This window comes from Callorhinus ursinus, unplaced genomic scaffold (genome assembly GCF_003265705.2).
Source record: "Callorhinus ursinus isolate GAN/ISIS: 27379988/994484 unplaced genomic scaffold, GSC_fseal_2.0 scaffold84, whole genome shotgun sequence".
NCBI classification, from domain to species: Eukaryota; Metazoa; Chordata; class Mammalia; order Carnivora; family Otariidae; genus Callorhinus; species Callorhinus ursinus.
This window is the reverse complement of record NW_027397146.1, coordinates 1269762-1283773: the sequence shown is the minus strand read 5'-3', so window position 1 is coordinate 1283773 and position 14012 is coordinate 1269762. Positions and strand designations below refer to the sequence as shown.

The 14012-nt window shown below is 38.2% G+C and overlaps 1 protein-coding gene across 2 annotated transcripts in view; it reads right to left on the bottom strand.

Annotated features, from left to right (window-relative positions):
- PASD1 (PAS domain containing repressor 1) overlaps positions 1-14012 on the bottom strand; it is a 191345-nt gene that overhangs the window by 48466 nt on the left and 128867 nt on the right. For both annotated transcript variants that reach the window (XM_073887869.1, XM_073887870.1), the window contains 4 exons: positions 7781-7829; positions 6395-6549; positions 2456-2544; positions 253-342 (listed from right to left, as the gene is read on the bottom strand). In XM_073887869.1, the coding sequence (XP_073743970.1) occupies positions 253-342; positions 2456-2544; positions 6395-6549; positions 7781-7809 (363 nt within the window). In that variant the 5' untranslated portion in view covers positions 7810-7829. The remainder of the gene's footprint in view (positions 1-252; positions 343-2455; positions 2545-6394; positions 6550-7780; positions 7830-14012) is intronic.

Genomic DNA, 14012 nt, shown 5'->3' with positions numbered 1-14012 from the left:
ACACACACACACACACACAGTCTCACACACACACACACACACACACACACACAGCACTGCATTACCTCATATCAGAATTTTGTTATTATAGATCTAAAACTGAAACCAATGAAGATGACAATAAAACAGGTGCACATTTTGACAACATTGAGCAAACATCTTCTCTGATGAGTTATATGCTCCTGAAAACAAATGATGAACCTCTAAACAATAAACCAGAATGATCCTTCCCACCAAACTGGAAAAACTTACTGGTAAATGGCCAAGGAGACAAGTGATGTTTCCAGGGACAAAAATTATCACTCCGTCTGTGCTCAGTATTATCATAAAGCCATCTAATGACTAATGAAGAGAGAATAATAGTGTAATTAAATAGTGGAACAATAATAAAATGATAGCTTTATTTCAAAATGCATAAATAATTATAATAGCACACTGAAAATGTATTGTGGTCCTTAAATATCAATAAAGCAGACACAGACTTAATTAAAATTCCATTATTCTGCCTCCTACACAGGATCTACTTAACCTTAAGCATGAGCTGTTTATCAAATGATGTGTCACTTAGACAAACAAATTTTAACGTATACCCAATTAATACAAAACTCTCCAACACAAGCTAGGAAGATTCATTTCCGTATGTAGGTTGTTTCACATTTAATTCAAAATTAATTTCAAAAATGCTAAGAATATTTTGCAGGGCATTTTATTTGTGGTCAGTTTAGTCACCTACTTATAAATATGGATATTTCCATTACTTTCCTGCTATATAATGGATTTGATATCCAGACAAATGCCTCCTGGTAAAGAACCCCTAAAATGATGAATAAAGTATATAAAAACTTCTTTTTCATAAAAAGACCAAGCTTATTGTAAAGTAAAGCAAACAATCTGGTATCGGAAATGACTAGAACATGGGAATTAAAAGGAAAGGGGATATTGGAGTCTGTATTTGCCTTGGAAATACCTGTACAATACTGATGGCATAGAGATTGGGGGAGAGAAAGCAAACCCAGGCTTACACAAGGTGGGAAGTGAAATCAGAGACTTCTGCATAAAACCAAGCTTCCCAAAGGGTAACACTCTTAGCAGGCAAAATAGATCTTATCCAGCAAAGGGAGACAGTGAATGCACATGCCTGCCTGAGCCTCGGCTCTGGCTAGAGAGGGAAAACCGAAACTAGTCTCTTCTTAGAAGTGCTAAACAGAGGCCCACACTCACACAGATTGGGAGCTGGAATTCACGAACTGCCTGTGTAGACTTCCACAGCCCAAGCCCATTATTCAGTTTAAGGGGTTCCTGACCCCAGGCATCTAGTAAAAAGAAACTGAAATCATCCCTAGAGAATCATTCTAAAACCAGGGCTCAAGGAATTCATGTGGATAAAGCTCCAAATAACATGAGCTTATAATAAGATATTAATAACACCAGGAAGAAATGAAACATCATGAACAAGGGGCAGTACAAATAATAAAATGCAGAATCAGATTAAAAAACAGTACATACTGGAATTATTGAAGATAAAATATAAAATAAGTTTCCTTAAATGGCTTAAATAAATAACAACGGGTATTGAAAATACGATGAAGGAACAAGAGACTCAGAACTGACCAGGCAGATGTGAAAAAGAAACACAATTTCTAGAAATGATATTATCGTCAAAAAATAAAAACTCACTATACAGTTAAATAGCATGCTGGAACACAGCTGGAAAGAAAACAGAGCTGAAGAAATGACTCAGATCTCAACACAGAGAGACACAGGAATAGAAAACATGGGAAACTGAACGACATGGAGAAGGGAGCGAGGAAGTGTGTTAGATATTTTACACCTATCCACTTTATTCTCACAACTCAGTGAAAGAGATTTTTTAATACCCATTTTACAGAGAAAGAAATCAAGGCTCAGGGACAATAACTCTCTCAAGGGCACAGAGCAAGTAAATGACAAAGGCACAAATCATAGCCCTGTCTGACTCAAAAGACCATGGTCATTCAGGCTTTAGCTTTTGGCCTTTGAACTTAGTGAAACTAAGCAGTTTCCTTGGAGCTAGAAACCATAAACACCTCATGTCCTTGAGGGGAAAAAGTAAGACTTGAAGGCCTGTTTTTTAGAGGCTAACAACCTATTTTGAAGGGTCTACCAGATATTATTTAATTTGCCATGAACAAAGACTTGTTCGTATTTGTTGTCACTCAAGATGAGTGGTTTCCAAAACTCAGTTATAAGAAGCATCTGAAGAGCCTGTTAGAAATGCAGGCTCCTGGCCCTACCAGAATTGAGACTCTGATTCAGACAGTTTAAGGTGGGTCCCAGGAATCTGTATTTTTACCAAGCTCCCTAGGTAATCCTGAGATGCATGGTCTCTTAGTCACACTGTGAAAAACACTATTCTTTATCTTCTATTGGACGTGTTCTAACATATGAGGTAAGCCAAGAACAAACCCCCTCTTACTTGTAGTGTCTTGCACTTGAAGTCTTCATAGCTATGAAACGATGGAATCCAATCAGATTGCTCTCTGGAGGTTTCTGGATTGACTTTGCCTTTTTAGAAAAACAAAGAAAGGATAGAAAACTGTCACATTAAAATGATTAGCTATGGGTATTAGATTTTTCAGAGTTATAATTAATTTTATAGAAAAGACTCTCATGAGAAAATGCTGAGTGCTAATGAAGGAGCTGATGTAGACTAACTAATTGCTTGTAAATTATCATAAACAGAGAAGTGTTTCAAATTGAAAAAGACCTTGAAGATCATCCAATTCAATTTGCACTGTACACACCTCGCCAAAAACTTCATGATTTTCAACCTCCAGTTCCTTCCTTTTCTTGACTTCTTTAAGTCTTCTGCATTCCACCTAAACCCAGTAATCATAATATGCCAGCGAAGGTATGGCTGTGTCAAGGCCTCTAGGCAGATCCAGACACCTAACTAGAATATCTTTAAGCCCTATCTCATATCTCTTCAAAGCTGTTAATAAAGTTGCATCTCCCAACCATCCTTCTTCATTCTTCAAGGTTTTCCAGTTTTCCCAATGAACACTGTTTCTGATGCTGTGCTCACTCAGAGCCTTTGCTATCAACATCTGTCCCCACCACCTGCCCCAATCCGACCTATAGTCCACTAACTTCACTAATACAGGGATTTCCCTAACACAGCCCTCCAATCTCCAGTTATTTTAATGCATGTCAATAACTGTTAGTTTCTTCTCCTCACAGAACAGTTAGAGACCCATGGCATACAACTTTGATCCCTTTTAAAAATGTTAAATGCCCTGACAAGGATAATTCTGATAACAGAGCTTGTTTTCTCAGTGGGTAAGAGTCTCAGATCCTTTCCTATCAGTAGATTTGGATAATAAGGAGGCCAAGCATGAGCAGAAAAGCATCAGAGCCCTCACTGAAGAGGGAATGAAAAGAGGGTGTATAACTGTCTGGGAAATGATGGAATATAAAAATAAACCACACCAATTGCATAAATGCCTCATGATCAGTGTTTCTGACTACTGTCCCAGCCTGGAAACTCAATTCTGGTCACAGCTCCTCAAGATCAAGAAAAAACCCATGACACTCTCTCATAGCTGATTGCTGAAGTCATTTCCCCACTGACTTTCAGCTCTACCTAGTGATTTTCATCTCCTACACTCCCTCCAAAGAAATAAGTAAGACTGAAGAGAGTCTACATATTTCCAAGATAATAAAACCAATGTATTTTATCAATCAACCATAAAGGGCTTTTTACATTACTATTATCCATAAATTTATTCTTGTTTTGCTTGTAGGACGGGCACCATATCCAATTCTTTGCTAAAACCCCAGTATCTAGCATAGTACTTAACTCATAATAGGGACTTGATAATTCTTATTAAACTAAACCTCATTCATTCGTTTATTTAACTAATATTTTTTAAAGATTTATTTATTTGAGAGAGCACGAGTGGAGGGCAGAGGGAGAGGGAGAAAGAAACTCAAGCAGACGCTGCGCTGAGCATGGAGCCCAACACAGGGCTCGATCTCACGACCCTGAGATCTACAACGTGAGCCAAAACCAAGAGTCAGATGCTTAACCAACTGCACAACCCAGGTGCCCCATTATTTAACTAACATTTACTGAGCTCCAACTACGTATCCTGTTCTGTTCTAGAGGCTCAGAATATAGTACAAACAAGACAAGTGACGTGACTGTCCTTCTGTATCTTACAGAACGGTGAGAGGGGTAGACAGACAACACACACATGGACAGGAATGACAGGAAGACAGCCACAGGAAAACCTGGGGGCAAAGCATCTTGAGCAGAGGAAGGAGTAAGTACAAAAGAAGCAGAAAAGAATTTGGCCTATTTAAATTACAAACGAGAGGCCAGAGTGGCTACAGTAGGATGACCAAGGGATACAGTAGTAGGAAATGAAGTTTGAGAGACAGGCAGGGTCAGATCATGTAAGGTATATGTTAAGGAGTTGACATTATTCTAAGTGGAATATGAGATACTTTTAAGCAGGAGAGTGATATGTGTTTTGAGGGGAGAGGCATAGGGAAAGGGAGAGAGAGAACCTTAAGCAGGCTCCACACCCAGTGCAGAGCTCGATCTCACAACCCTGAGATCATGACCTGAGCCGAAATCAAGAGTTGGACGCTTAACCAACTGAACCACCCAGGTGCCCCTAGTGACATGTTTTTAAAAGACCACTATGGGGGCACACTATGGATGGCTCAGTTGGTTAAAGGGTCTGCCTTGGGCTCAGGTCACGATCCCAGGGTCCTGGGATCGAGCCCCATGTCAGGCTCCCTGCTCAGCAGAGAGCCTGCTTCTCCCTCTCCCTCTGCCTGCCGCTCCCCCTGCTTGTGCTCTCTCTCTCTCTCTCTCTCTCTGTGTGTGTGTGTCTGTTAAATAAATAAATAAATAAATATCTTTAAAAAAATAAAATAAAAAATAAAAGACCACTATGGTATTTTGTGCAAAATAGATCAAACTGGGGAGCAAGCCTAGAAGCAGAGTATACCTAGGAGGCTTCTACAAAAGTAACAGATGCTGGTGGCCTGCATTTGGTTGGTATACCAAGGCTATAGAAATGGGGAGAAGTGAATGGATTTGAGATACATTTTAGAGGCAAAACCAAAAGGGCTTGCTGAAGAATTAGATGAGGAGGTGGAAGAAATGGAGGACACAAGAATGATTTATACATTTTTAGCTTGGGCAGCTGGAAGAATGACTGGTGGTATCCGTTACTGGAATAAGGAAACCTGGGGGGGGCGGCGGGCGCTGAGAGGCAGTGGAGTAGAGAGGGACCAAGAGTTCCTTTATGGCCATGTTAACTTTTCTATTAGATATCCAAGTGAAGAAGTCACATAGGAAACTCTTGCTGATTTAATAATGAGTACAGTTCTCAAGTATGGACCTCAGGTAGGTCAGGGCTAGTTACAAGCAGGGGTCACTGACATCCAGGTAGCACTTCAAGTTAAGAGACTGGATGAGATTACCTAGGAAATGAGTGTAGCTAGAGAAGAAAAAAGGTCCAAGGACTGAGCTCTGGGGCACACTGGTGTTCGGAGGTTGAAAGGGAAAGTGGAAAGGTAGAAAGAAGAAAAAAAGGGAAGGAGCAGCCAATGAGCTAAGAGAGAAACCAGGTGAGTGTGTTATTCTGGAAGCCAGGAGAAAAGTCCTTCAAGAAGAAAGGAGTGGTCACCGGTCCAGTGTTTTTAAAAAGGCCAAGAAAGATGTGGAGAGTTAAGGACCAAATAATTCAGCAGTGTGGAGGTCACTGTTACCCCTGACAAAAGTAGCTGTACTGGAGCAGTGAAACCTGTAGCCCCAGGGGAGTGGACTGAGGAAAGAATGAGGGATGAGGATGTGGGGACAGGGCCCGTACAATCCTTTCAAGAAGTTGTGCTGTGAAGAGGGCACAGAAATAGAGTAATAGAAGCATCATGGGGTCAAGAAAATATTTTTTTAAGTAACAGATTTTTACAGCATGATTATATGCATATGGGTATAACCTGTTCAGATGTTTTGAATTAAGTCTACTTAAATATTATAGGTACTGTTTTACACCCTCAGGGCCACGTTTCCCTTAGCAACATTTACCATATGCTTCAAGTGCCTAAGATACAGAAATTTGCATTATTCTTGCCCAGTATACTTCTATTAATTCTCATTTCCTTGTTCCACTTTTACATGAACCCTAACAACATTTTCAGCATTGGCTATAAACAAACTATGAATAGAGACAAACTACGTATCTGTGTATTAGAAGGGGCTTCAGGAGATCCTCTCTTCATTAATCCCTCCCAAAGATGTTTGAAGTAAAGGGAGAGACCCAGCTGTCCCACCCGCAACCAATTTTCAACATGGCTAATCAAAAAGCTATAAGGATGAGTCGGGGTGCCCAGATCAAACCTTCCTTCTTCTGTGAAGGGGTGGTAGTGTCCTGCGCTGTTTTAGATCTGTCTCCCTTCACAGGATAACCATGAGTTTGCAGCATGGCACGCAGTTCCTTAAAGAAGGCATTAAACCGGTCCTTCTTTTTATTTTCAGATATATTAGGTACATCCCTAAGTGACAAAAAACAATCAGCATTGTTAATGGTAAGGGTAGGTCTAGGAATCCAGATGATGAAACAATGGATGGAGAAGAAATAAGAAGAGAGAAAGGGAATTGTTAATGTCAACTTCTGAGCAAAAACCCAGATCCTTGATCATTCACAGGACAATAATAACTGCCAATATTAAAATGAGGAAATGAAAACCAATCTCATCTCCCTTAGACTGGGAGGTCCTCGAGGGTAGGGACCACACCTGTCTCAGTGTCTTCCAGCGCAAAGCCCAGCACAGTGTCTGGCACAGTAACCTAAGAATTATATAAAATAAGTTAAATCCAAATTAACTTGAATTTACTGGTGGATCTTTGTTCCACCATATATTCTTACCTGCTTTTACAAGAGTACTTCTGATTAAAGAAAATTCTTTCTATATGATACCTAATTACTCAAGAGGCTCTTGCAAAGCCATTGCTCCATCTCAGAGAGAAGGCTGAACAATAAAAGGCTAATTGAAATCTTTTTTTTTTAACTTTGAAAAACAGATCATGCTGAAAAATTTGGACAAAAACTTTTTGATCAGTGCACTGGAATTTATTTTTTTAAACTAACATATTTTTTAATTTAAAGTCAATTAGCCAATATTTGTACATCGTCAGTTTCAGATATAGTGTTCAATAATTCATCAGTTGTGTATAACACCCAGTGCTCATCAATCCTGTGCCCTCTTTAATGCCCATCACCCAGTTACCCCATCCCCCAACGCACCTCCCCTTCAGCAAACCTCAGATTGTTTCCCAGAGTTAAGGATTTCTTGTGGTTTGTCTCCTTCTCTGATTTCTTCTCATTCAGTAATTTACTTTAGATGCTTGAACTGGAAAAATAAGGTAATTTATCTTTTCAAACATACACGAATTTAAGCTCCAGGCAAACCATGGCCCCAAAACAGGCTTCTAAACCTACCAGGGAGTGTAAAGCAATTATTTAGTGTCAGCTCCTGGCAGCCACTGTGTAAGTCATGGAAGACACAGTTTGATGAGGGAGGTTGTCAGGTACATAGGTAATGCACTAAGTATTATAATAGACTTGGGGCCAGGGGTTATCGAAAACCCACTGGAGAGACCAAATTTCCCTGAGTCAGGCTTCCCCAAGGAAGTAGGAGTTTGCAAAGACGTGAAACAGGAACAGAAGACAGAAGACAGGGGAGAGGGCTTTGACAGCAATATCAGTGAGTTATGAATTCATACCTTTTCTCTTCTCTGTCAGCCTCATCCATTATTCAGTGATGTAACAATTCTGAAATCAAAGTGGAACAACATTTTACTAAGAAGTCAGTCTATGATGAATCACAATAAAGCAATAAGACTAATCAGAATTCTCAATTGCATAGCACCTTTCCCTTAAGGAATGCCTACTTCTTTTAAAGACAGAATTTCATTAAGTACCAAAAACCCTCTCATACGTTATGTAGATGTTGAAGACTTGCTTTGTTGTCTGATCCCCAATAAATTTAGTCACAATAGCATTACAAATGAATATATTTGAAAAAGTTACAAAAACATTCTGTGAAGTTACACAACTTAATCCAAAAGTATCTGTACGTTTAATTCCATACCCTTAAAATTCCTTTAACATCCACTAACTTGAAGAACACTTGAAACAAAGACAGATGTGGGTTAAAAGTTTCATATCTATACACAATACCATGCCACAATAGACAAAATCTGCATTTATTGCTGCTATCACAGAAATCCTGGGCATATAAAAAATGGCCCTAAAATCACCAAAGTCCTCTGCTTTGAATTGTATAATTAGACTCACACATTACCTCAAGGTCATAGAAGTCAATGACGTTCAAATACATGTCTGTTAAATAAGAAGCAGCTAAAACATAACAAACATCCTTCAAAAGCTCTCAAGAAAGTAAGGGAGAGCTTAGGGGTACAACACTGAGAAGATGCTGAAAACCAAAGCTGGTTAGTACCCCAACCAGTGCTGTTGTGAGGACCAGGAAGCAAAGCTATGCAACAAAGGACCTCGGATATTAAGGCCCTCTTTGGTGACAGAAAATCCAAGCAAAGCATTGAAACTAAAACCCACCACCTCCTCCCTACATACAGGCAAGACTCCCGGAGGCTTTGGTTTCATTTAAAAAGCCCTCCTGACACAAAGGAAGAAAACAAGGAAGTTTGGCTATCTCAGCATGTTCTCTGGGTAGGAAAAAAAGGGTGCTATTAGACTGAATAGGGCTCTAAGGGATGCAAAGACAAACCCATTCTGGAGAGATACTCTCTAAAGACAAGTTCCACAGAATTTCCACAGGTAAGGTAATGCTGAAGACGGGCTCACCATCCAGAATTAGAAAGTTATGTAAGGAAACAATCCACCATATAGGACACACACACACCAGCACCACCCCAGCAGTATGAGACCTCCAAGAACTTGAAATAATTAAAAGATCTAAAAGCCATTATAAAATAATTGTGTTTAGAAATATGAAAAACAAAATAGATGGAACTGAAAACATGAGAAAAACCAGGTAGACATGAAAAACAACAAAAGTGAAATTCTATAAATAAAAACATATTCAATGGAATTAATTTCAAAAGGATGGATTAAGCATGTATTAAGAAAAACCAGATGAGGGGCACCTGGTGGCTCAGTCAGTTGACGGTGACTCTTGCTTTTGGCTCAGGTCCTGATCTCAGGGGTCATGAGGTCAGGCTCCATGCTCAGCAGGGAGTCTGATTCTCTCTCTCCCTCTGACCCTCCCCACCCTTTATCTCTCTCTCTCTCAAATAAATAAATAGGGGCGCCTGGGTGGCTCAGTCAGTTAAGCATCTGCCTTTGGCTTGGGTCATAATTCCAGGACCCTGGGATCCAGCCCTGCATCATGCTCCCTGCTCAGCGGGGAGTCTGGTTCTCCCTCTCCCTCTGCCTGCTGCTCCCCCAGCTTGTGTGCTCACTCTCTCTCTCTCTCTCTCAAATAAATAAATAAAATCTTTTAAAAAATAAAATAAAATAAATTTAAAAAACAGATGAGAAAATTAATAAATGGAATACAGACATGAAGAAATTTACCATATTGCCTCTACAGAGAGATAGTAAAGTGGAAAATAAGAAACAAGAGATTATGAAACATGCATAACAGAATGGGAAAGCCTAATATAGTTCTAATAGGAGTTCCAGATGAAGAGAATAGCAAGAATTAGAGAAAGGCAGTAAAGAAATAATGGCTAAAATTTTCCCAGAATGGAAAATGTGACCCAATCTGGATAAATTAAAATAAAACCACATTTGAAACATCATAGTGGAATTTCAGAGCATGAAACACAAATGGGCCATTCTAGGCCATAAAACAGATCAACAACTACCAAAGAACCATATGCTCCAGTCCTAATGCCATTTAATTAGAAATCAAGAACAAAAAGATAACATAAAACCCTGTAGATCTGAATATTTAAGACAACAGCAACAACAAAAACAAAATTTCCTAAATAGCTCTGAAAATCAGAAAATATTTAGAACTGAAGGACTGTAAAATACTATATATTAAAACCTATAAAATTCAGCTAAAGCAACACCAAGGAATTTAGACCCTTAAATACTCATGAGAAAAAAATGAAAATAAATGAGCTAAGCAGTCAACAAAACAAATTGTAAAAATAAGAGTAAAGCTGGGGTGCCTGGGTGGCCCAGTCGTTGGGTGTCCGCCTTCGGCTCGGGTCATAATCTCAGGGTCCTGGGATGGAGCCCTGCATCGGGCTCCCTGCTAGGTGGGAAGCTTGCTTCTCCCTCTTCCATTCCCCCTGCTTGTGTTCCCTCTCTTGCTGTCTCTTTGTCAAATGAGTAAATAAAATCTTTAAAAAATTAAATAAGAGTAAAGCCAGATAAAGGAGATGCAAGGAAATAATAATGATAGGATGAGAAAAACACTTTGATAAAAAAGATACAATAGAACAGGTCAAAAAAATCTGTTAATTAAAAAAAAACAATAAAATAAAATATTGTTATACCAGATAGATCAAGAAATAAAGGAGAAGACATATTCTGGAATGGAAAGTGCATACATATGAATTTGAGATGGTAAGAAGTAGTATGATCAGCTCTATGACCATAAATTTGAAAACAGAGATGAAATATTTCCTAGAAAAATGTATTTTCACCTATTAAACCTCTTTAATAATACAAAGAAAATTGGAAGCAATCATATAAATGTAAAGAAATTAATGCAATAATTAAAAATCTATCCACAGAAAAGCAACCTAACCTAATCTAAACAAAACAGTCCCAAGGCATTCAGAGACTGATACTTCCAAACATTTAAATAATAGGTGTATCATATTTCATGCAAATTATTCCAGAAAACAGATAAAGAAGTCTCTCACCTCTCAACTCTTTTTATAATCCTAGTATATTCTTTATACCAAACCAGATAAAGGAAGCATCAAAAGGGAAAATTTTACAAGCCAATTTTATTTATGATCCAGATGCAAAATCCTAAGTAAAATTATCAAACCCAAACCAAGAGAGTATTTAAAAACTTAGGCTAACTCTAGAAATACTAAGATAATTTCACATTAGAAAAAATATAATTCAATATATCAGACAAAAAAAAGAATGTGATCATCTCAGTAGATGCAGAAAATGCATTTGATATCATTCAAAACACATGTATACTTTTTTTAACAGACTAGGTAGAGATAGGAGCTTCTTTAACCTGATAAAGGGAAACAACCAAAAGCATACAAAGATCATACTCAAAGGTAGAGCATTAGAGGAATTCTTTATATTCAGGAAAAAAAATAAGACTGGCTGCTAAAACATTTAATACATAGTGCTAAAAGTACTAACCAATGCATTAAGATAAGAAAAAGAAATAAAATCAATAGCTCTTGGAAAGGAAAAATAAAAGTCCTCATTCATGAACACTATGATTATCTACATAAAAAATCCAAGAGATTCTGCAATTTACTAAAATAATAAAATACTTCAGCAAGATTGCTATATACCAGATTAATATATAAAAGTTAATTTTGTTCCTTTATACCAGCATTTAGAAAATATTTTTTGAAGATGCAATCAAAACAGAAATTTATAGGGACTACTGCTTATGGCCATGGAATAGCCTCCTGCCATGAACAACTAAGAGACTGGACAAATTAGAGGAAATACCTATTTGGAAACATTGGACAGCAGGCAGCACATGCCTGTGATCCCTGAGATAAGAGCAAAAATGAGACAAACACTACAATAATCCCAGCTTTCTACCTAAAGGTACGTTCAGACCATGGTTCGTGAAGCAGAATCCCAAGCAGAGTACAGTGGTCTCACTGAGATTAGGAGACAGAAATAAGAGTTCAGGAAAGCCAAGGTGGTTGGAATTTGTGGAGCAGAATACCAGAAAGAAAAAAGCTATGGCAAAACAAACAAACTCCAGAAATCTGAATACAGAGTCCCTTGAACCTTTGGCTGAACACTTAACTTGTGCCTGTGCAAGGTGATACTCTACACGACCAATCAAGGAACAACTACCAGGGAAAGAACAAACCCAGTAAATTCAAAACGTTTTAAACAATCATAGCTTATGCATGGCTGGAAGACAGATCTGAGTTTCATCCAGCAGAGTGGAGAAAAAAGACTGAGAAAATGCACAGAGCCTCACTGTGGGATAAAATCAAGCCATCTAAAATATATGTAACTGGATTCCCAGAAAGGGGAGGCAAAATAATTTGAATAATGGCCATTTTTTCCATACTGGATGAAAAATATAAACCCATATTCAAGAAGCTCAATGAATCCAAGAAAATAAACACAATGGAAAACTCACTAAGGCATATAATAAACAAACTGCTGAAAACCAATTATAAAAAGAAAATCTTAAAAGCAAACAAATAAACACATTTAATACAAGAGAAAAAAAAATGACCTGTGTCTGACTTCTTATCAAACAACCCAAGCCAAAAGAAACTGAAACATCTTTAAAGTGCTGGGGGAAGGGTTTGGAATCAAGCTAGAATTCTATATCCAACAAAAATACACCCTTCAAAGAAGTTGAGGATAAGGACACCTTTAGATGAACAAAACCTGAAAGAAGTCAAGGCCAGTACATTACCACTACCAGAAATGTTAAAGGAAGTACTTCAGGTAAAAGGAAAATGACATCAGATGGAAACTCAGATTTACATAAAGACATGAAAAGCACTGGCAATGATATATATGTAGATAAATATAAAATAATTTTTTTCCTCTTTATGTCCAAGAGAACTGAAATAAAAACAAACGACTGTAGGGCTTATAATATGTGTAGAAGTCAAACCTATGATAATAACAACGCAAACGACAGGAGGGTGGACAATAACAATGTACTGTTGTCAGGTTCTTACATTATACATAAAGTGGCACAATAGGAGTTCACAGCACACAGTAATAAGTTAAAGATGTATACTATAAACTGCCTAGAGCAACAAATAAAACACACATGTGATATAAATTATAAATCAAAAAAGATAAAATGGCATACTAATTAAATACTCATTTAATTCAAAAGAAAGAAGAAAAAGAAGACAAAGATAACAAAGATCAAATGGGACAAACAGAAAACATGTAGTAAGATGGTAGACTTAAATTTAACCATATTAATAATTATATTAACTATCAACAGACACAAATGTAAAGTCTGGAACTGCTAAAACTGGACAGAAAAGTAAGGCCAAGGGGCGCCTGTGTGGCTCAGTCGGTTAAGCGTCTGTCTTCTGGTCAGGTCGTGATCCCAGGATTCTGGGATCAAGCCCCACATGGGGCTCCCTCCTCAGCGGGGAGCCTGCTTCTCCCGCTCCCTCTGCCCCTAGCCCCCTGTGCTTGCACTCTCTCTAACAAATAAATAAAATCTTTCAAAAAAATAAAAAATAGGGATGCCTGGGTGGCTCAGTCAGTTAAGTATCTGCCTTCAGCTCAGGTCGTGATCCCAGGGTTCTGGGATCTAGCCCCGCATCAGGCTCCCTGTTCGTGGGAAGCTTGCTTCTCCTTCTCCTCCCCGTTCATGCTCTCTCCCGCTATCTCTCTCTCTCAAATAAATAAATAAAATCTTAAAAAAGAAGAAAAAGAAAAGGAAGGCCAAACTACCCTTGAACGATGTGAGGGGTTAGGGCACTGACACCCCCCACATAGTTGAAAATGCACATTTAACTTTTGACTCCCCTAAAACTTAACTACTAATAGCCTACTGTTGAGTGGAAGCCTTACTGATAACATAAACAGTCGATTAACACAGATTTTGGATGTTATATGTATTATGTACTGCGTTCTTACAATAAAGTAAGCTGGAGAAAAGGAAACGTTAGTATTGAGAAAATCATAAGGAAGAGAACATACATTTACAGTACTGTCCTGTATTTATTTAAAAATCTACATATAAGTGGACCTGTGCAGTTCAAACTTGTGTTGTTCAAGGGTCAACTATTCAAGTGTCTACAAGAT